This window comes from Mastigoproctus giganteus, chromosome 8, assembly GCF_048544385.1.
Source record: "Mastigoproctus giganteus isolate SK-2022 chromosome 8, ASM4854438v1, whole genome shotgun sequence".
Lineage (NCBI taxonomy): Eukaryota > Metazoa > Arthropoda > Arachnida > Uropygi > Thelyphonidae > Mastigoproctus > Mastigoproctus giganteus.
The window spans coordinates 63,579,114-63,602,611 of record NC_143582.1 but is presented as its reverse complement, the minus strand read 5'-3'; the positions used below and the strand labels follow the sequence as shown (position 1 = coordinate 63,602,611).

The window sequence follows — 23,498 nt, the reverse complement described above, 5'->3', positions numbered from 1 at the left end:
ACAAGAACTTCCAATCAAATAGAAGCCTTGAAGGTTCAATTTTTAAATTTAACCCAGTTGCTTCCATTGATCATGTCTTTATGTCTGTAACTGCTTGTATTTTTTTTGGTCAGTTTACTGTTTGCTGGTAAAAACCCCGAATTTCCAGGAGAAAAATCATGCCTACCTCACTTGAAAATGACTTACTCACATTGTGAAAAACCTCATAAAAAGAAAACGACTTACTCAGTCACATTGTGAAAAACCTCATTGGCTTGAAAACACAGGCCTTTTCTATCCAGTGTGGGAGGATGGTGATTATAACCACTGTGCTACCCAACAAGTCTCGCTCAATGGGGAAAGATCATTCTCTGTTAATGACTCTGGACAATAAATGATAGATTTACAATGAACCACATTTAAAAATATATTGTTGTTTACTCTAATAAAGGTTATTCCATGTGTTAGTTGTAAAATGACCCTTATTCTAAAACTTCATTTATCAACAGTTTGTTGCTTTTAAAAACTGAATATAATGCAATTTTAATTCAATTAACTATGATAAACTGTTAATAAATGTAAAAGATTACTGCATATTTAAAGCATTTTAGGGCATATTTCTGCATTTGCCAAATGCATATCCAATGTTTTTGATTAGTAAGGAGGGAGAATTCTGGATCATCACAATTTTCCATTTACACAAAGTAAGTTCGGGCAAAAGAACACATTATGCATTCCCAAAAATGTTCATCTGCACTTAAAATGAAAAGTTGGATATTGTGTCACTGAAGTTAAGACTTCAAACAAGTAACTAATTAAACTGGAAATCTCAAATGTTTTTGTTTCAAATAGTTCTTCTTTCATACCACTTTGTCAATTGCTCTACTTTTTTCTTATATTTTTCTAATATTATGCATAGTAATATAAGATAAGGGAACATTGTAGCTATTTGGACCCAGCAATTTCTGCCCTAATTATCTGTTAAACATATATTTATGGAGGGTCCCTAGAAAGCAGATCCAAAATATTTTTTTTTTTAGATAAATTAAGTGCTGCTTTATGGCTGTTTACTTCATCCATCCAGTTTCCTCAGCATGCAAAAGTTTGAGATCAAGTAAAGCCTTGTTTGTCACAAAAGGAGAACTTTCTCTCTCTTACAACTGTTCTCGCCTGCATTACAATAAACAACTCAGCTTTACATAAATAACATGTCAAGATACAATATTTTTATACATACCCGGAAGGCTGTTCCATGGAAAAGTAGCCAATTTCGCATGATATAAAGCAGCCGGGACTTCTTTTTTTCCAGTAAAAAGAATTCCCACATTCTGAAACCTGGGTAAGAAAAGTGAATTTGTATTTCCCCTTCACAAAGCTAAAATTTTCAATAAAATAATACAGTGCATAACCAAATCTGAATAATAAAAAATAAATCCCAGAAGAAAGGCATCCAATTGAATTTAGCATATCAATTTAATTCAATTAACTATGATAAACTGTTTATATATGTAAAATATTACTGCATATAATGGCACATCATTTAAAAAGTATATCTAATAATTTATCTAAATATTCACATTAATACAAAGGATCGATTTTCATGAAAAAGTTTCTATAATAATGGCAAAAGCCAATTTTTCCATGGAAGGTCGTAAATAAAAGCTTTAATCATGCAGATTAAACAAAAAATCCTGAAGTTCCCAATGTAACTGTTCATTATTTTTTGCTACTGGATTCAAGATACACTGTAATCCTTCAGTGCCTTTTTTTTTATTTATTTCATTTTCACAAATAAAAGTATCTGCTGAACTATTCTGTTAAACATATATTTATATTTTTTCCATGCAAAATTTTCTGTGATGCTATAAAAACACAGGCAGCACAATTTAAGCAGCACTACAATTTAACTATTTATAATACTTAATATAATTTTATGTTTGCATTTACCATATTTTATTAGAGTTGTGTTAGTTGTTGCAAGGTATTTTCAGCACAGCAATCTTGCCTTTTTGTCACCTACATATCATTAAATTTGTTGCCTCTTAGCTCACAATTCAAAGCTGAGAATGCCCAAAAATTAAACTGAATAAGATATAAGCTCTAGAATAAATGTTCTCGTGCTGTACTCTCTGATGGCCAGTAGTACCCCACCTAGCCTAAAATTTCCTGCAGCAGAAATATCACAGCATTTTCAAACTCTGGATATTTTTCTTTTATAACTGTTTTTACAAATTGCATCCCTCAAATAATACTGCAGCACCTGCAAATAATAATTTCTATTTGATTATTTAGTGCTCAGCATTGCAGGGACACCTTAAGGGTAAAACTACATGAGCATTTAAAATGACACATGCACACACAACACAGGGTTTTACATATTAGAGTGTAACCAGTGCATTAAAAACATCGTGGTGGACAGTATTCATTTCAGCATATGCAGGTCCAATGGTGACTATGACATTCTGCCTACACATGCTGATACATTTCTGAATCTAGACAGGTGGTCAACATGCCTTCTCAACTGAGTAGTACAGTACTGCTGTGTTGCTATATCCACGTCACAATTTTTGTAACGAAAAATTAATAAGTAAACCAAAATATATGATGCTTTTCTAAATGCTATTTGTTTATATTTCATCTAACTTATTTTATACAAAACCATAAAAATACAAAAAAAACCTGTAGGTATACACTATTTTTAATATTAACTTTATATATTTTCAAAATTATAAAACAGTTAATTCCATTTAGCCTTATCAAAATTATATTAAGTTGAGAGGACTATCTTGTCCTTTCATGTACTTTGCAGCCAACAAGACTAAACTGATTTATTAATGCAATAGTCTTAATGCTCACAGCAGAACAACAAATGAGTTGCCTTAGTATTACACTGCTCTTAAATAAATGGCTAACTACTATTTATTTAAAAGATTACACGCTATTATGATAGTCTGCTTTAGGATTTGCTGGTTTCTCATCAGACAGCAGGATGACCTATTTTAAATGAATGAATAAGTTACATTTTAGCAATGTAAAGAGGTTAATCTGTCAATTATGCAGAATGTGTATCGCATAAATGGCAGATTTAGTTTTGCTTTTAATATCAAAAAAGAGGATCGCTATAGCCTTTCCTGCAGGAGGAATAGCCTTTCGGTGCCATCTTGTCATCCTTAAAATGCCTTCCACTCCTGAATAGTGATGCCCTAAATAATACATCCAGTTCATAAGCTTTATTACTAAAGGAACTTCAACATCTCTTGGCCATGTTTCCAAGCTTTGTGGAAAATTCAATATAATCTTTGTCTTAAGGCACACAAAATATTCTTTACAGCAGCCACAGCATAGTAAAACATACTTTACTTTCAATGAGAGTGCACATACAAACAATGTGATTTGATGGAAACCTCTACACTACTAACTCAGGGCCAATGTTTCCTCTAATTTTTAATGGCCTGTGCAAGCAAAAAAAAATTTTTCCCAGTGACAAAAACTTATGTGCACTAAATTGAGTGTATGTAAAATTATAAACCTGAAATTATTTTTTTTTTATTAATACAGCCATTCCCATAGCTACTATTGTATTTGCATGTTTTAATGAAAAATATGCTACTTTATTTTTTAATGCAAACAAACAGGAAATTAATATGAATATTGTTTTATTCTTATGTTATGTGATTTATAATGCAAAAAAAATTACAGTCCGTACAGCATATAAATAATTTTATTCATTTAATTTTTCTCTCTCCTGCCTTTGGCATTTGCCCATTCTATGCAAACTTCTCATCAGGAAACCTCTCTTCCAAATGAACACAAAGGAGGTTTATAAAAGTCAACAGAGAACTCATATCCACTGCAATGTTTTCTTCCCAGATTTTGCTAAGTAAAGCCTTAATTTTGTCACTCAATGAAACATTATCACCAAGATACTGCTTTCTTAACTTGCTCAGTTCGCCACATTCAAAATGAACTGAATCATGCTATGTCAGGCCACACCATTGCAAAGGTTTACACAATGCAGCTAGTTCTAAAACATCATTCAAAACTTCTAGGGCTATTTGTTTGTTACCTTCTCATGACATTATTTCAAAATAGAATCATTTGATTTATCTTCCTCAAAGTACTCAATCAGCACTTCATAATTTCTGATTATTGCTTGCAGTGCAAAGTGCCGGGATAACCACCAGACTTCATTGAGAGGTCTGAAAGCAACAGATTTATTTTCCGAAGCATTGATAATTTCTTGAAATTTGCACTGTTTTGTTGTGGACCAAGAAAACATGGTATATATCATCACGTTAGAGTTTCAATATATCATATTAACTTGACCTCTGTCCAAGCTTCACAATGTTGTTGAACTAAGTTTGGTATGTCCCGCTTTAGCTGTTCTGCTACACGGTTAACTTTGCCCAACATCACCGACGTACCATCAGATGTAAACAGTACCATTTTTCTGTAGGTCAAGCTTATGGTCAGCATAAAACTGCTTGATTGCCAAAACAATAGAAGCATCATAAGCCTGAAGCTGCACTATTCCACCAAAATAAGTTTTATACACGGTAAAATTTTTAGGCCTACATTTGAAGTATAGTATGAGGCATTTGTTGAGAGATATATCAAGTGTCATCATATGAAAATCTGCTGAAGCTATTTACTCAATCATTTCTTTTAGAACAATGCTGTTGATAATCTCCAAAAATTCAAACATGTAATTTTTGCTTTGCCAACTATCAAAAATTTTCACATATGTTGACACATTCATTAATGTCTTGAAATGAGAGCAAACACTTGTTCATTTTAAATGGCAAACAGAATACTGTTGCACTTTAAGCACTTTAATCTCTTCTGGGTTTGAACGTGTTTGGTCTCGTTCATCTGGACTTTCACACGGCATATGCAGCAACCCTATAGCCGATAGTGAAAGATTTTGGTGTCTGAGTTTTTGTACACCATTGACACTTTGCTTGTGAGACAATGCCTTAAAGAGTCAAACCTCGTCCCACCTCTTTACACTAGCAAATTCTCTTGGAACTTTTGCATCATGACAATACAAACATATAATGCCATTTTCTGAATCGAACATAAATATTTCTTGCAATGAAACATATAACAAATAATGACTTTTAGGAGTATCAGTTTCTACTATTTCATCAAGCCATTCCACTTTAAATGAACTTGTGGTTCCTTTGCACTTAACACCCTTCGCCTCTTTTGACAGATTGAATCAATATTTTAACTTTTAAAAATATATATATAAATAAATAAAATAATTAACTTTTACAAATAAGTAATAAAAATTTGACAATAATTAGTCTACGTTTCTACGATAGCAATGTTAAAGAATGCTCACTGTGCAAATTGGAAAAGACTGCTTGTTGTGAAGCATAGACAGTGTTGCCAACAGACTACTCTAACGTCTCTAAATAGAGCACCAACAAAAGTCTTGAATAGCAATAATAATACACACAGCCAAGTTGGGCCTCTTACAGTCAGTCTCGCGTGTGGTCAATTTTGCATATTTCAATATACGACTCTGTTTTGTTTTATTACCTTTTTTTTTTTTTCTTTTTCTTTTTTATTTATTTAATTTTTTGTGTGCAGTTGTTTCCTATATGTGCTGATTTCAAAACCTGTTTGTGCACGCACAACTTAGAGGGAATGTTGCTCAGGACCCTACCACTGCTATGGCATGCCTGCCACCTCATTGTATTCTTTTATAATTCTGTGGTTTAACTAGCCTCAGAGCTTTTAAAACACCCCATTGTATAAGTACCACAGCTGATCAAAAAGTTCTCAATTTATTTTCCTAAAAAAAATTAAAATACACGATTTTTTTTGAGCAGTCCCTTTAAAATAGTTTTATCCATGATGTATATCCGGTCATACTCCTTCTTTCTCTCTTTTTTTCCCTTTGATAGAGTGAGTTTAGCAACGTCAGCTGGGATGACTGGAATTTGTTTAAAGTGTTAGTCATACATCTCTGTTTCATAATCAATAATATGAAACAGGGATGTTTCTTATTATTGATTATGACAAATATTTTCATATTATTACTTTGTTTCATATTATTACTTTGACAAAATTAGAATCCACTTTCACCCTTCTCACACAGTTCTCAAGAATGAACCTTTTAATCGTCAATCAACAATCTTGGACCAAATTCTGCTAACATCTGACACACAGTACAGTTTTCTGTTCTGTGATAAATGAAAGCGTTATTTAAGCAGGCATCATCAAATGTATTTGACTCTCTAGCTAGCAAATACTTTGCCATATGTTCATTGCCATTCGTATCAAGAGGACTCATTAAGTACTTTGATGCTATGCCAGAGCTATCTTTCTGCTTGTGATATTTGCCATGTATGCATGGCAAATACCATCAGCAGAAAGAAGGCTCTGGTCCCACAAGAGATAGTTATTTCCCATTTCCCTTTGTTTTGTTTTGTTATCAGGGAAACAGTATATTTTATGCAACAAGGATAGGTGGAATAAGACCAGAGTACATATGCCAATTTGCATATTTAGTCACGCTATCTGGTGCATGCGAGTCTTCCATGATACCAGAGAAATGTTTGAAATAAAGGCAATAAATGAAAATTAGACACTTCTTAACATATTCATTATCTTAACAATAACAGTTGATATAATAAAAAATATATATATTTTTTAATTACTATTTTAATTAAATTTTTTATGAATTAACATTACAGCAAGATTAAAAATTATCACAACAACTAGTAGATATTTTTGTAAGCAGATAAATACACATTGATATATCCTGCAGAACATCTTTTAAGCCTATACAGGTGACCCCTGCTTAACGCTGATAATTCATTCCTGAAAAACAAAGCACTAAGTGAATCAGTGCTGAGTGAGCGCCGTATTCCCGTAATGTAACATATGTATTTGTGAGTCAAGGTCTATGCCATACATAGGATATTTCCTAATCAATAATAAACGGTAGCGAAAAGACGCACAAATGTCATTCAAAATGTTTAATATTAAAATTTTGTGCATATAAAATATTCTCCATTACGTATATATATATATAATCATGTGGTAAGTTACTATAATACATATCAAAATTAAACTTAAAATCATAAATTTATTAATCGGATGGCCCTGGGCTGTCGAGTTTTCGTAACTTTGGTCGATTTTGGGTTGTACTTTGGCTGTCTTCCTAGTAAACTAAAAGGGATTTTATTTCAAAATCCATGCAGCATCACCACCCAATAATAAAGTCAACTGATCCTTCACCACTTTGAAGCCTGGAATGTCTTTTTTTTTTTTTTTCCCTTCTTCTTCTTCTTTTGATATGAAACTTCTTTTAGGCATTTGTTTCCAAAGAAGTCCTGTTTCATCTTATGTTAAAAACTTGTTGAGAAGGTTTTTTTTTTTTTTTTTTTTTAAAAGCTGAGCTTTCTTCAGATCATCATATAGACTAATTGCTGTTTCTTTAATAATATTTAACTTAACGGAATTGTGCATTGGATATTATCTTCAATAAAATTATTTAGAAGTCTCTCCATTTCAATTATAATAGCCGTCCTAGTTGCTTGCAGTGGAACAACTGTCTTTCCCGCTGCTAAAATGAATTCTTTATTTCTTATAATTGTTCTTACAGTTGAACCTTCCAGTCCTAAATTATTGCACACTTCCACTTGTCGTTGAACGGAATTGATTCACTTCAAAACATAATTTAATTTTCAAATTCAATATTTTTCTTATCTTAGTTGGCTTCGTACCGCATCCAGACGTTGTTCCTTTTTAATTCTTATCTGACATTATTAATCTTTGAAAATGTAACTGCGGTGCATTAATTATGATTCAATGTTTGAGTAAACTGTGCGTTACGGACGACGTCTAACACTGTATGGGTTGATGACTAGAGTGATGACTAGAAACACCGAGTGATGACTAGACTTCGGATAAATGCATATAACACAAATATTACAAGCAATATACTTGATCATTTTTTAAAATGTTGATTGCAACAAGTCACCATAGTGCAATTAAATTAGCATTCTTGAAACTGCAATTAAATTAGTGGAAAATTTTCGCAAGTCAGTGTGGGAAACTTTGCTATTCATTTTCAAGCTATCAACTACATCAGATGAAACGTTTTCATTAAACATGCCAAAAATTCAATCTGTACACTGGTAAAAGAGCATTATAGTGAGTTGTGACAGTGTTAGAGTGAGATATGGGTTATAATATAAAAACAGCATTGTAGTGAATTAGCGTAGAGCGAACCGCATTATAACGAGGGCCTGCCATATAGCAAAAATACATATACGTTTTAAAATAAGTTTAAGAATAAAAACTTTAAAATAAGTCTTATAATAAGTTGTTTTTTTTTTTTATTTAAAGAAATTTTTTTAAAAAATTAAAGAATCTGAGAGCCAGATTTGTTTCCATCACTTTCCCATTCTTGACCAAATTTCTCTATTCAAGCACACACTATATGTGAATCACATCGTAAATAAAAATCGACAATAAATCTGCAAATGTAATCAATAATACTGTATGCTGATGTAATTATAATGCTTTAATATTTTATTTTTTAGTATTGTGGACAATAATGATAGCCACATCCAGAAATTTTGTGTCATATCAGCAGCCTATTAGTAAATGCTATATTTGGTGTGCCAAGCTGTATTCATTGAACACTAGCACTAAAAAAAACAGCAAGAAGACAAAAATTAAAATAAGAATTACAATTACATGATTGATTAGCTGCACAGAATATAATGTCCTCTAACAACAGTGAACAATATCAAACAAAAAACTTATAAATCTGACCACCAGAAAATTAAAACCCAACCAAAGCACTTCAGACTGAAAAATTGTAACATGAAAGATCTGAAATCAAAATCAAAAATAAATTAATGTTGTCCATTAATTAAGTTGCGATCTGGATTATTCACTAACCACATGCAACTGTTTGGGCTGTTAATGTAACCAAATAAATGAAACCACATCTCATTGTAAAAGAATGTGACATTTATATCCTCTCCAATATATACTCTCCATTCTCATTAATGAATTCTGGAAACCATCAGCAGTACCTAAACTCACATGAAAGAGTCCTTTTCTTTTAATTCATAAAATGATGTTATCTTGTTGGCATGCAGGTGCAAATTTTAATTCAGTGCCTTCTGTGTGCTGCCATATGAGAGTCTCACCTGCTGTGCCAATTTACAAATGGAATTTTTCTGACTAGGCAATATGCGATTTGAAATACCCAGCACTTTTTTCCCTGTCAATACTCACAGCCTGCTGGGTCCTTCTTGTGTCCATAACTTTTCTTTTTTTATTTATTTTTTTTTAAAACAGCAGTTGGATGAATGAACAAGGAAGATGAAAAGCTGGTTCTGTGAGTTTGAAGTTGGACAGTAAATGGATGTTGGCTGGTGGCAGCACATGTTCAGACTGTTTTAAAAGAGAGAGTGGGAATTATAGAAGACAATTCACAAGAAAAGTGCCCATGGAAATATCTGCAGAAAATGCATGCAGCAGAAACAAAACGTCTATAAGACAGAGAGTGGAGAGACACTGTTAGAGATGAGTCATTAATTAACTTAACTGCCCTCTTCTGAATGGAATCTAGAAGCCTGAGAGAGGTTTTGGCAGCACCGCCCTAGATGTGGGAACAATATTCCATGGTAGGGCGGATTTGCGATTTGTACAGAGTGAACAGCTGTTTGAAAGAAAGGTAATGCCAAGAGCGAAAGAGAAAACCAAGTTTTTTAGATGCAGAGGAAGCAATATTCGTAATGTGCTTGTGCCAAGAGAGATTAGAAGTCAGGGCAATCCCCAAAAGAGATATATCATCTTGCCTACAAATTGGAGTGCCACCAAAGATAAGCACAGGAGCAGAAAAATCCTTTTTTGCAAGATATAAAACAGGACTGAGTTTTAGAAGGATTGAAATCAACTAATTTGTCATTGCCCCACTGGAGAATTATCTGGAGATCAGCATTTAAGGAATTGGTAGTGGATATTCAAGAAGTTGAAGCTGATTGAGCAGGGCAAGGTTTCTCAAACTGGAAAGTGGAATGCAATGTGCTATCATCAGCAAAACTATGGATAGGATTTCTGGTCAAGGGAAGAAAGTCATTAATACACAAAAGGAAAAGAGTGGGAGAAAGAACTGAACCTTGGGGGACACCAGCATTAGTGGAGAAGTTAGAAGACAGAGAGCCATCTACCATCACCATCAGTGAGTGGTCAGAAAGAAAACTGGATAACCAATTACAAAAAAAACAGTTGGTAAACCATAAGATGGAAGCTTGTTTAGAAGACCTTTATGCCAAACACGATCGAAGGCCTTTGAAATGTCAAGAACAACTGCTTGTGTATCACCAAACTTTTCCATTGAATTTGTCCATAAATGGGTAACATAAGCTAGAATATCACCAGTGGATCGACACTGACAGAATCCATACTGGGGATCGCTGATGAGAAGGAAGGTTTCTAGATAGTTTAAGAGTTGGCAGTTAATTGATTTCTCTATTACTTTAGAAAGAGTAGAAGTAATTGTAATGGGATGATAATTCGACTGGAGTGATTTGTCACCTTTTTTTGGAACTAGCTGGATATGAGCAAATTTCCAAGCAAAAGGAACAACACTTTTAGAAGAAGAAAGTGAAAAGGGCAGCAAAGAACAGGAGCAAGTTTAGATTTTGAAAACAAGTGGAGAAATACCATTAGGATCTGGAGCTCTCTTAGCATCAAGATTCATCAAAATTCTTCTGACATCCTTTGGACGGAAGACCACAGGAGGCATTGAATGGAGAGTGTTGGGAATGGCGGGAGGTGTCTTACCAAGATCATTAATACATGAGTTGGAAGAAAATGGAATGCTAGCAGGTCAGCTTTATCCTTGGCTGAAGTGACAATAGAACCATCTAGTTTTGACAGAGGTGGGAGAAGAGATGGGCAAAAGTTGTGGTAAATAGCTTTGGCAAGAGACCAGAATGCTCGGCTACCATTAGGGCAAGAAGCAAGTTTTCTACTCTTAGCCTGTTCAAAATCTAGTTTTGAATGATTAATAACTGCTTCACAATTGTTTCAAGCTCTGGTGTAGTCAGAAAATGAAACTTAAGAATTGGAAACAAGCCAATTACGATATGCAACATTCTTCTCTTGAACAGCTTTAGCACATTTATTGGAAAACTATGGTTTAGATAAAGGACGAGATTTTATGGTGGAGTGTAGAATAAGGGATTCCATTCCTACAAGAATAATTTCACTGACACAATCTGAGCAAACGTTGACATCAGAAGTTTTGAAACAGACCCATTTTTTCGAAACTTGGCAATTAACTGTCGCATTGTATTGAGTGTGGCACTTGAGTTTCAGGAAATTTTCCCACAAACTTCTAGAGTTGTAACCCAACCAAACTTGATTTCACTTAAAGAAATAATGTTGTGAAACTGCCTGAGAAGGAATGAAGGGGGGTGGGGGCACAATATGCATCAAAAGTCATATAAACCAGCTGTTGTTGTAACATTAATACCAAGAATGAGACAATTTTATGATTTGAGGTGTAGGTGCATAGGGACGTTTTGACCTCTCTGTATTTATTAATTGCAGTATAGAAAGTTGGTGTTTTGTTTTTTCTAATTCTTTTGCTTAATTTATCTTTACAAGGCAGAAATTAAAACTTATATGTAGAGCTTCTTTTTATACATAGCTTTGAGCAAACTGAATTTGCTACTTAGTGCATCAATCTCTGCAGGTGCCTTCCCATGAGTTGTCTTGGTACTGAATTACTCTAAATAAAAAGCACTGCCCCAATGAAGAAGTATATTTCTTTTTATTTAAAAGTGTATGCCACCACCCAGACTTCAATCCTATTTGGGATCTAACTGGTGGGCAAGTAGACATAATGCCAGTAGATAGTGCTTGAAGAAGAGAATCATTATGCTCAAAAGAATGAAATCAGGGGACTAATATCAAGTACTCAGCTGCTCAATACTATTGTAGAGCCTACATTCATTCATCTGCTGCATGGCAAATACCACAAGCAGAAGGTTCTCATCCCACAAGGGTAGTTATTGCCTATTTCCCTGTTTTTTTTTTTTTTTTTGTCAGGAAAATAGTATGTTTTATTAGCATTAGCATTAGTAGAGGCATTTGATGCAAGAAAGCAAGCTTATGCAGCATCAGCCAAAAAAAAAAAAAAAAAACCACTTCCACTTCACCCCTCTGTTTGTTCAAAATACCTGTCCAGCTGAGCCTTAAACTTATTTAGGCTATCAACCTCCACCACAAGGGATGGGAGTCTGTTCCACCAACCAACCACCCGCTGGCTAAAGGCAAATTTCCGCACATCTATCCTACATCTGTCTTTCCTCAATTTGAATTTATGCCCTCTCAACAAGGTTGCAACAAGGATAGGTGTAATAAGACTAGAGTACATTTAACAGAGATAAATGTTAGCGATACTACAGAACAATTATATTTTAAAAGCACAAAATGTTAAAATGAGGAATTCCTATATGTTGGTATAAGGTGATGTTGAGAAAAAGCTGCAAGATAGAACTGAATCTAAAAGTATCTGGAATTTTGCCAAGGCATGAATGGATGGTGGTGGGGGGGGGAAGTTTGTGACAGCAGCAGCTTTATGGACCCCTCCATCATGTAAGGGGGTCAATAAATAATGTATACAGAAAAAAAAAGAAAGTAAATATAATATATGCAGAAAGGACAGATATTACAAGAGGAAGGAGGGATGTGCTTTTGTAAAGCAGCAGATTTGAAAACAATAGAGCCAGTAAACAGGTTGCCTGTGTAATACTGATATATTCCTACTCTAATTTTTGTTTTCCCATTTGCTTGCCAAACCAAACAGTCTAGTTAGACATGCACTTGGTTGGTTATTTGGTTTTTAGGAGCATTAGCAACTAAGGCCATATTGCTCTGTGAATATGCGGTGGTCATTCCTGACCTCTCCGCATCCTCCGTATTTGGTGGTGACGGGCTCGAACCCTGGTCTAATCAAGAAGCATGTGCTACGCACTGCTGCTCCTTCCTACCTGACTACGGAGGCACCAGACATGCACTGGAAAACAAAAATTAGAGTTGTACGCCATACGCCAAATGACTGTGACAAGTATAATGAAGAACTAGTTCTCATCTAACCACTCATGACAAGATGAAAACATCTTATTTTAACTTTCCAGATTACTGATTTCTATACCAGCATGTTAGAGAAGCTAAAAGAGAAAGTCATATTCTTAATTGGCAGTGATTCATCATTCATTATAAATCGACAGTCAAAAGAACTGCTAGGTAGCAGTTACTACAGTGTATTAATATGGGATTTATTCAAAGAAACAATGACTGACTAGAATAGAGGGAAGCGATTTTGTTTTTGCAAGGCGATTTTTGTGCTGAAGCATATTTTAAACCCTTTCTCAGAAGACCAACTGATGTTATCTTTGAAAATTGTTAAAAATTGCAAATCCAAACACAATATTCTGGGGGATAATATTAAGCTACTAAGCTTTTATAATCGACTAAGACAGGGACATCGAACCTTTTTTAATTAGAGGCTAAAACAGAAAATTCTGAAGGTCACAAATGGTGATCTTCAGAATTTTTTTTTACATCAAATAAATAATATTTGTAAAATAATAAGAGAAGTTTACCTCAATATAATACAACATAGAACACGTCCATATGATACACTCCAGCAATTAAAACAAAAAAACCGAAAACCTTACATTACAATAAAAAAATTATTAAAAATCAATTGAACACAATTAGAACACAATTAAAAATTAAATTAATTAAAAGAAATTTTTAACATAAGAATTGCAAAACGATTTTCCTTCCTGAAGCTGACAATGCTTTCACCGTATGTCGTGATCACAGGAATGAAAATTACAGAATAGAGGTGAGCATGAAACTTAAATAGGGATTATTTAAGCTCACTCCTATTTGGTAATTTTCATTCCTGTGATCACAACATACGGTCAAAAAGCATTGTCACTTCGGGAAGGAAAATCGTTTTTCAATTCTTTCATTAAATTTCTTTTAATTAATTTAATTTGTAATTAGATTGATTTTTAATTGTGTTCATTTGATTTTTAATTATTTTTTTACTGTAATCTAAGATTTTCGATTTTTTCATTTTAATTGCTGGAGAGTATCATATGGAAGTGTTCTACGTATTATATTGAGGTAAACTTCTCTTATTATTTTACTAATATTGATATCAGTGTAGGACATATTGAACATTACAGCTCTGGTTCATACTATTTAATAATTAAATGCAAAATCCACCAATTACATAATATTAATAACATTCTGAGGAGATAAATAAACATAAATAGATTAACATTCTAAATTCTGAGGAGATAAATAAAATACGAGAAAGCAATACAGAAAATTCAATTATTAAAAATGAATATTTTCAAAAATCAATGTTGAAACTACATTTTGTGACAAGCTAGTTTTAAACTCGGGGGACCCATAATGCTTAACATTATCTATATGACCACAGGCAGAACAATGTGTAGGAATGGGAAGCATGCAGCCCACAGGTTGTACAAGCCTGAACTAAGAGAGAGAGAAAACAGTCAACGTTTAAACAAAAATGGATGTCAGATGAACTGATGAGACTAGTGGCAGAGAAGAAAAATGCATGTGATGAATATAAATTTTCAGGAGATAGAGTTTTACACTAAGTAAAAATTAGTCTGTACCCAAGTTATTCAGGGGAAGGGGCTATCAAGAATTCTTTGCTACTAGAAAGAAAAGGATAACTACTGATGGTCTTTTATAGATTATTAACAAATTGAAAAAATATTTTGCATTACATTCACAATGTAAATTTACTGATTGGAATATAAATTATTTTATGATGACTGAAAGGAATTTGGAAGAGAAATTAATACTGTTAATTCAATTATATTAAATGAGGCAGTAAAAGAGGAAGTCAAACTTTTAGCTATACTAACAAGAACATCCTTGGATTCAGAGGAAGTCACTACAAACTGTAGATATGCAAATGTCTATGCTATTCACAAAGGGTGGTTCAAAGGTGAAGTGAGTAAATACAGAATTGTAAGTTTATCTTCTATTAAGAAAAATAATGGTGTCTAACAGTTAAACAAGTAATGCAAAAACATCTTGTTCACAGTGGAACTATATGGTAATCACAACATGGATTTGTTAAAGAGAGATCACGTCTGACCAATATGATTAGTAGTGATTCAGTTATTTCTTGGCATGCAATTTGTTCATAATGTTTATGAAGTCACATAAATAAATTGGATACCAAAGAATAACTCTCACATCACACACTGAGATATCAGTAAAGCTTTTGACGACAAATGATTAGGCATAAACTGATACTATTCCACAGGGAAAATTTTTGTATAAATTGGAGCAATGTGGCATTAAGAGCAGGTTATTACTACGGATAAAGATATGGTTATATGGTAGGTAATGGAGAGTAGTTATAAATGGCTGCTGCTCTTCATGGTCCCAGATATGTGGTAATGCTGATTTAATGTACTGGAAATAAGGTCTGCTATTACTCATTATTTTAAAAATTTTCATGAGTTTTATTTATAATATATATATATATATATATATATATTCATTCAAAAAGTTTCTTTTTTTCTTTTTCTTTTTTTCTTCTTTCTTTCTTTCTTTGCCTTCATCGAGAGTAAGTTTCAGGCAATGGTTAACTACGTAATGGCAATCCCTATCAACTATTTCCATTCACAAAGAAAAAAGCAAAATGTTTGTGTACCTAGCTACATACATCACACTGAATATAATTTTCAGATTAGCCTAAATACTCCACTGGTACTCTTAATATTTTATGCAATTCAAAAGTTGTTTTGGTTTTCCATATAATTATTTAACTAGAGTTTAATAAGCAACAAGAACAGATGGTAATACATTTCCACTGTGAAGAAATGCTGCCTTCATACTCAGTTCAGATATGCCAACAAGCAATATCCTCTGTGTTACATTCCTAACCAAGGGTCTTTGTAATGCCATTAAATTCAGTGCAATAATTGAGGCATCAGTACTGAAAACTTCCATTTGTACCCTGTTTACAGATTCCAATCACAAAAATTACTCAGGATCCTAGGAGTTCTGACACATTTTTTGACAAACTTGTTTTAACAAACTGAAACCATGCATAAATACTGGATAGAAAACGGAATCTTCCACTTAATTTAACCTTACATATTATGTTGCCACCTACTGGATGGGTAACTGCTTCTGCATCAAATATTTTCAATATTGTACGAGGTAGGAGAACTGAATCCAAAACTGATTACATTAATTTTGGATTCAGTTTTCAAATTTCTACAAGAATCACCTATTTTCATTCAGGTGGCAAAACAAACCCTTGTTGAACAATATTATTATTTGTGTCAAAATGAACCTCACAAAGACATTCAAAACACCATAACTCAAGCAATAGCATGAGATAAACAGCTGGAATAAATATTAGAATGATAAAAACATTCAGACTGTGCAAACCCATGTACCAATTAAATTTTTAAGAACATCTTATATCTACTGCTACTCCTTATTATCTGAAAGAGCCTAGAGCTTTCTACCGAGGTGGAATAAAAGTAAAGTTATGCTTAGGAAGTTATGATTGTGCACATGCCTAAATCTGTTAATTTTCAAAACTGCTTGTAACACCTTACATGCCTTCATTTTATCAACTGTACATAGGCAATCTAAGTACAGTGCTATTAAATGGCACGGCATTGTGATCGCCTGAATAATCACAATGAACAACTTTATTATAAACCTTACATATTTCATAACCAATAAGCTTTCATCAAATATATCAGCATATGATACCACGTGAATAAATAAAATTTACTTTAATCTGGATTGAATAAATTTTTAATCAACAACAAAATTTCAATTCTTACTTACACTGCTGTCATATCATCACGTAATGGTATTTTGACAGTTCCATCATCATCACCGGTAAAATTCTTAGTAAAAAGCTTGTGTACATGTGGCTTTCTTTCCGCTGTCACTAAACTGGCTTGAATATACACAGTTTTATTGCAGCTGTGATAGTTTTCCAACTGTATGTATATATATAAGAACAAATACTTATTGCATTTATAGCACAAATTAAGAAATTAATCTAAAAAAGCATTTAAATTCATTTACAGCTTACTTTCACAATTATTTAATGGTGCTAAAAGTAAGAAAGAAACTGGTTTAGAAACCATTCTTCAAAATTAAATAACAAAAGTTACAATAAATTACATTTCATCCACTGCTGAGGGGCCTTTTTTATGAATATACAGGAATGCCATATGTTCCTAAAAAATTAACTATCCAAATAAATCTATGCAGATATAAAGAAGTGTTCACAATCTTGGTGCACTCAATAATACTTGATGTAGTGTATTGTAGTGTAGTGTAGTGCTTAGCGCAGTCATTAATATTTAATGAGTATATCAAGCATTGATGAGTGCACCAATGTTACAACAAAAATAAAGAATTAAAATTAAACAACATAAGGATAAACAGGTAGCACAGCAATATAAAACACTGGACACAAAAAACTAATCAAGTCCACTTTAGAGGAAAGTTGGAGCTTGTTTTCAGTTATCTTATTTATTTATTTATTATTATTATTTTTATAATGAAAGTGCAATATCAAATTTAAGAAATCATACCTTCCAACCATATATTTTGGTAGATGCAAAATACTCATTCAGTTTGTCAGTTACCTCAGCAGGTTCATCAACAATCGAACTGTAGATATCAAGTGGACCAATCTGATTCATCCCATTCCTTCTAGAGTTTCCATAAGTAAAGAAGTCTTTGCTGTTTTCTTTGAATCCTTTGCCAAAGATTTCTCATAATTTGCCTTTGTTTGCCTAATCCCCTTTGTGACTTGGTTACAGACTAGCTTATATCTACCATAGTCTTCTGTGTCACCTGATAAATTTACATGCATCCCATGCATTTTTCTTCTCTGCCACGAGTCTCATTAGTTCAGCTGTCATCCATTTATGCCTAAACTTTGAACAGTATTTCTTAGTTAGCGTAAAAAGTCTAGTAGCTTCCAAGATAACTTCCTTGAATGCTCCTCATTTAGAATTTGCTGTTGATAACATCATCAGTTGATCCCATTGTATGGAATTTATACTGTCTTCAACCACTGTAATCATCTTAACAGAAGCAAAAAAACCCTTCCCTTTACCCCTGATGGTAGTTACATCTTAAATTAATACCACATCAGCACACTATGGTCACTGTCACCAAGTGGTTCCTTCATCTGCAGATTCTTAATGCATGAATAATCACTGCTGATAATCAGATCAAGAGTATTTTCCCCCTAGTTGCCTCTCAAACATGCTGCTGTAGAAAACAATCTTCCAATAAATTCACGAAAACCATGCTAGTGTACGAGTGACCAACCCATAAGTTGTCAATATCTGGGAAGTTAAAATCCTCCATTATAAGACAATCTGATTTATTGGCCCACTAATTCTCTGTACAGTTGTTCATTGTACGCATCAGAGTCATCAGTCCTATAACACACTCCTACTCTCAATTTTGCCTTCCCAATGCATATGTCATACCAAACTGACTCAATATTGCACTGTCCACCCATGTCAGCTAGATGCACTTCCTTAAATTTTATGTCTCCTTTAACTAGCAGCATGACCCCTCCTCCCTTTCTATCCTGACTATCCTTTCTGTACACATTGTACTCCCCAAATTCCAATTCTGCATTTCATTTTTTATCTCAGTGTGACATCATGTCTCTGATATCCTAACAATATCTGCCTTCGATACACAATAAAGTTGCCAATGCCAATAACTGCCCATTGGATTAGGCTACCAACACAATCTTTTATTCCTGGATTCATATTGTGACCTACCTTGACCTTTAAGGTCAAAATCTGGAAGGATAAGTAAGTGTGGATGTGATTTTTTTTTTTTTTTTTTTATTAAAAAAAGTAAATAATAAAATTTAATTCTCCAAGCTTGAAAACCAAATAAAGCAAACACAATATAAATGGGGAAAGAAAATTCAGTTCAGAAAAAAGAAATTGAAAGTATCCTTAAAATGTGTTCATATCTTTGCCTCTTCAACCCATGCATGGTACTAAGTACTATAGGTTTTGATACCTTCGTGTTTGGGGTTTTCATAAAAAAAAAAAAAAAAAAAAAAACCTGAAATTGCTGAAGCAAGTCCCATTCAACCAAAGTGAGTAGCTGACTGGTATAAGTCATGTGATTTATCACAATGAATGAGTTCACTGCTGATGAAAGCAGTGATCAGCACTGAAAACTTGATCTGATAGCAGTAGTCAATTTCCCATAAATCTACACCACATAAAAGGTTGGAGGCTTTCCATTTTTTATGAAAACACAAAGTAAAAAATAAACTGACAGACAACCAATAGTGAATTCCCACTTTGGTCTATCAATCAGAAGCAGAGCCAGCCAATCCTACCCGCATATCAGTCTAAGCTACAAGTAGTCTCCTAGACAGACTATAACAAAAATATGTATGCCTTAACTGCATTCAATCCCTGCAATTATTAATCCCTTGAAACAGTATGCAATCCTATAGTAGGATACAATTTCCAAAATAAGAGCCTCGATTTTCCCCCACACTAGGAGAGTCCTCTGTTGGACTACCTTACTCAACTTCATTTCAAACTAAATATATCACAGATATGTAAGCCAAAGATAATGTAATAATATCATCCACATCCATATGTAAAATATGGTATGAACCTTATCTTTTTATGAAAAACTCCCTTGTGCAAACCAGGACTATTTCAATGATATTTCCTCAAAAGTGTAATGCAAACATTAAGAAGAAATGAATTAAAAACAACTAAAAATAAAAACATCCCAAAAAGCCAAAGTACATTTGAATAAAGTATATATTTTGCTCAGGAAATATTAGTGCTAGCACAATGCCATTCCTTTATTGCGACTTCTACAAAATTGAACAAATTGCACAACTAACTCTTAAATTTTAAAAATCGAACAAAATACTGATTTTACTACAAAAAAAAAAATAATAATAATAATAATTTTTTTTTAATTCACACTTTTGACCTGAAATTAACTTTCTTCACCAAACTTTATATTAACTTTTGATTATCAGTAAACTTCTCATCACTAGTCTTCTCATCCTTCAACCTATGCAAGAGTAAGTACTATACATTTTAACATCTAGAGTGTTTGGGGGTTTCATTAAAAAAAAAAAAAAAAAAAAAGACATCTGTGAAGTCCTCCCCCCTCACCATTATAAAGCACTAATAAAAGATATAAAACTTGAAAATTTATCTGCTGATGAGGGGGGAATATTTACATATGGGAGGGTGTTAAAACATTACACAGATTTAACTTTTGAGTTTATTTTTAATTGCAAAACACAACATATTGACAGATAAAAGTAAATTACACTGAGAAGTCATCAATTTAAAAAAAAAAAATTGTTTTATTTATTTTTTATTATTATTTTTTTAAATTCAACTTATTATGTTGAATATTAGTGCTATATTCAACATAATTAGTATTATATATTCAACATAATAATACCTAAAAATCTGTACATGTAACTTTGACACACAAATGCATATAAATATACAAATTTTATATAGCTGTAAATGACTAGCTTGTCAAGCTGACTGCTGCACTAGCATGTCCAGTAATGTCTGTTAAACTGATGCACGAATCTGAAGGTTAGAAAATGAGTGTAAATTTTAGCAAGTAAAAGCAATAAGCAAACTGTCTAAGAGTAAGCAGTGCCTTTAGCATGCATAACGTGATGTTATGTACAGCTGATGGACTTTGAAGAGGTCAAATCATTGGTTTGTTAGAAGCTGGATGGTCATGGTAAAGTGCCATTTGTGTGGGTAATGACTGATTGGAACCATTGGCAAAAGTGAATATCAAGAAAGTACTCCAATATGTTGCCAGAGCCCTGGTGGTGCTATTACCAAGAAAAGCTTTTCTTAATAATAGCACCACCAGGTGCTATTACCAAATATCAGTATCTGGAGACTAAGCATGTGAGGTGATCTGATTGAGGTGTTTACAGTTTTGAATGGCTTGAGTGACTCAAAAGTTATGGGATTCTTTCTCTTGCTGAGATGCTCAAGCCATTCAAAACCATGACTTGCTTGAGGGACAAATTCAAACTGAGAAAGGATGGCTGTAGAATAGGTAAGTGCAAGAAGATATGCTTTAGCCAATTGGAGGTTGATTGCTGGAACAAGCTTCCACCTGTTGTTATGGAAGTGGACGGTTTGAATAAATTCAAGGAAGAACTAAACATACTATTGGAAGGGATGAATAGGTGGTATGATTTTTTTTTTTTTGATACAGTATAAACATACTCTCTTGTATCATTTACAACTCTTAATACTAATGATGGTGGCATAGATATTTTACTTAGATAGCAAAAGGAACACAAAGAACTAGGTAAGGTATCAAAAGTACAGGATCTTTGGGACTCAATCATACAGGAAGAGGTGTTTGAGTTTTGTTATATTTTTCTTAATGGTGTCTAAGGGCTTATGGTTAGTAGCTTCCAGCCATGCTAATCACCTAGGCAGAGAAAGGGAAGATACTGGGAGAACACTCCAGTTGTGCTGTGTTGGCTGCTTGCTGAATGAACTTGTCTGTAACTGTTTACAAATGTCATTCTCTGCTCTATATTCAGGAAGTTTCTTTGACTATTCTATTCCAGTTAATGGTGGATCCAGGGTTACCCTATATATTAACTGAAGTCCTAGTTGCTCTAGGATGCTGTGTTCTCTGGAACAAGAGTTAGCCAAGTTAGAGGGACAGTCACCTACTCAATGTTTCTATTAACAGTATTTGTGAAATTTTCTATTGGATGTGAAAATCCTCCATAAAGTCCCATCATTTCTGAGGAGTGAGTCCCACTGAGAACTCTAAACACCATAGTACTGAGTCTGTGGTTTTATGAGATGGACTCATGTGTTTTGTTGACTTGTTGCACTCTCTCACTCTCTCTCTCTCTCTCTCTCTCTCTCTCTCTCTTCCCCCCCCCCCAGTGTGGTGGGCATGCTCATCTATTCTCTTCTGTAATTTGCAGTGTGGCTGGCCTACATACTACTTGCTGCACTTGTAGTTCTCTCATCCCTTAGGAAGGGATGCAGATTATTAAGAATTTTGCTATTTTGCTGATGCTATCAAGGCAGTGATAGGTGGATCACAAAACTGCTAGAGTGGTGGGATACACAGACTAATAGTTTAACTAGAGCTGCAGGCAGAGGTGAAAGTGATGCTTGCATTGCTACTATTGATAAATGCAGCAGCCTGGAAAGCAAGGTATCTGGGATTTCAGGCCCTGCTGTGAGTCATCATGGAACAAATGAACCCATGGGATGTGTTACAGTAACTAAGAGTAAGAACAGGTGCATGTATACTTGCATGTACAGAAATGCTAAGAGCATTGTAAATAAATTTGGCGAATTTAAAGTACTGGTGAAGTCATCAAATGCAGATATTGTACTCAGACATGCTGAATTCGAATATGGGAAGGACAGATAGGACAAGAGAAGTGGAGAGGTTAGGCTTTTGGTTAAGAAGAATATTAAATCTAAGGAAGTGCATCCAGTTGACTTGGGTGACAAGTGCAATATTGAGTCAGTTTGGTGTAATATAAGCACTGGGAAAACAAAACTTAGAGTAGGAGTGCATTGTGGGCCTAATATGACTGTAATGATTATACCAAACAGCTATACAGGAAAATAGAGTGGGCCAGCAAATCAAAATGTCTCATGATGAGGGATTTCAACTTACACACTAGCAAGTATTTTGTGGATTTCTTGGATGACTGTTTTCTACAGCAGCATGTTAGAGAGGCAACAAGAGGAAGCAATACTCCTGATCTGGTTATCAGCAGTGACTCTTCATGCATTAAGAATTTGCAGGTAAGGGACCCACTAGGTGGCAGCAATCACAATGTGCTAATATCGAATTTATTTAAAGAGATAACTACTGCCAAGGGTAAATGGAAAGGCTCTTGCTTTCGTAAGGGTGACTACAGAGGTCTCAAACAGTTTTTAAATTGTGTGCAGTGGGACCAACTGATGATGTTACCAACAGAAAATTCTAAATGGGAAGTATTCAGGGAAGTAATCAAAGAAGATACTAGGCTTTTCATACCAACTAAGAAATACTGTTCAAACCTTAGACCTAACTGGATGTCAGATGAAATAATGAGACATGTGGCAGAGAAGAAAAGTTCATAGGATGCATATAAATCACCAGGAAATACAGAAGCCAATGGTAGATATAAATTAGTCTGTAATCAAGTCACAAAGGAGGTTAGGCAAACTAAGGCACATTATGAGAAGTTCTCTGGCAAAGAATCCAAAGAAAAACAACAAAGAAACAAAAACTTCAGCAAAGACAATGTGATTCAACCCCTTCCTTCTACTGTTATTATAAGCATAGGCTTATAATAACAGTAGAAGGAAGGGGTTGAATCACATTGGGCC

The 23,498-nt window shown here is 33.8% G+C and overlaps 1 protein-coding gene across 5 annotated transcripts in view; it reads right to left on the bottom strand.

Annotated features, from left to right (window-relative positions):
- The window catches only part of Rel (nuclear factor NF-kappa-B family member relish), a 462,299-nt gene that overhangs the window by 291,099 nt on the left and 147,702 nt on the right, over positions 1-23,498 (bottom strand). For all 5 annotated transcript variants that reach the window (XM_090380549.1, XM_090380553.1, XM_090380550.1 and 2 more), the window contains exons 4-5: positions 16,906-17,063; positions 1,217-1,314 (exon numbers count right to left, since the gene is read on the bottom strand). In XM_090380549.1, coding sequence (XP_090236675.1) covers positions 1,217-1,314; positions 16,906-17,063 — 256 coding nt within the window. The remainder of the gene's footprint in view (positions 1-1,216; positions 1,315-16,905; positions 17,064-23,498) is intronic.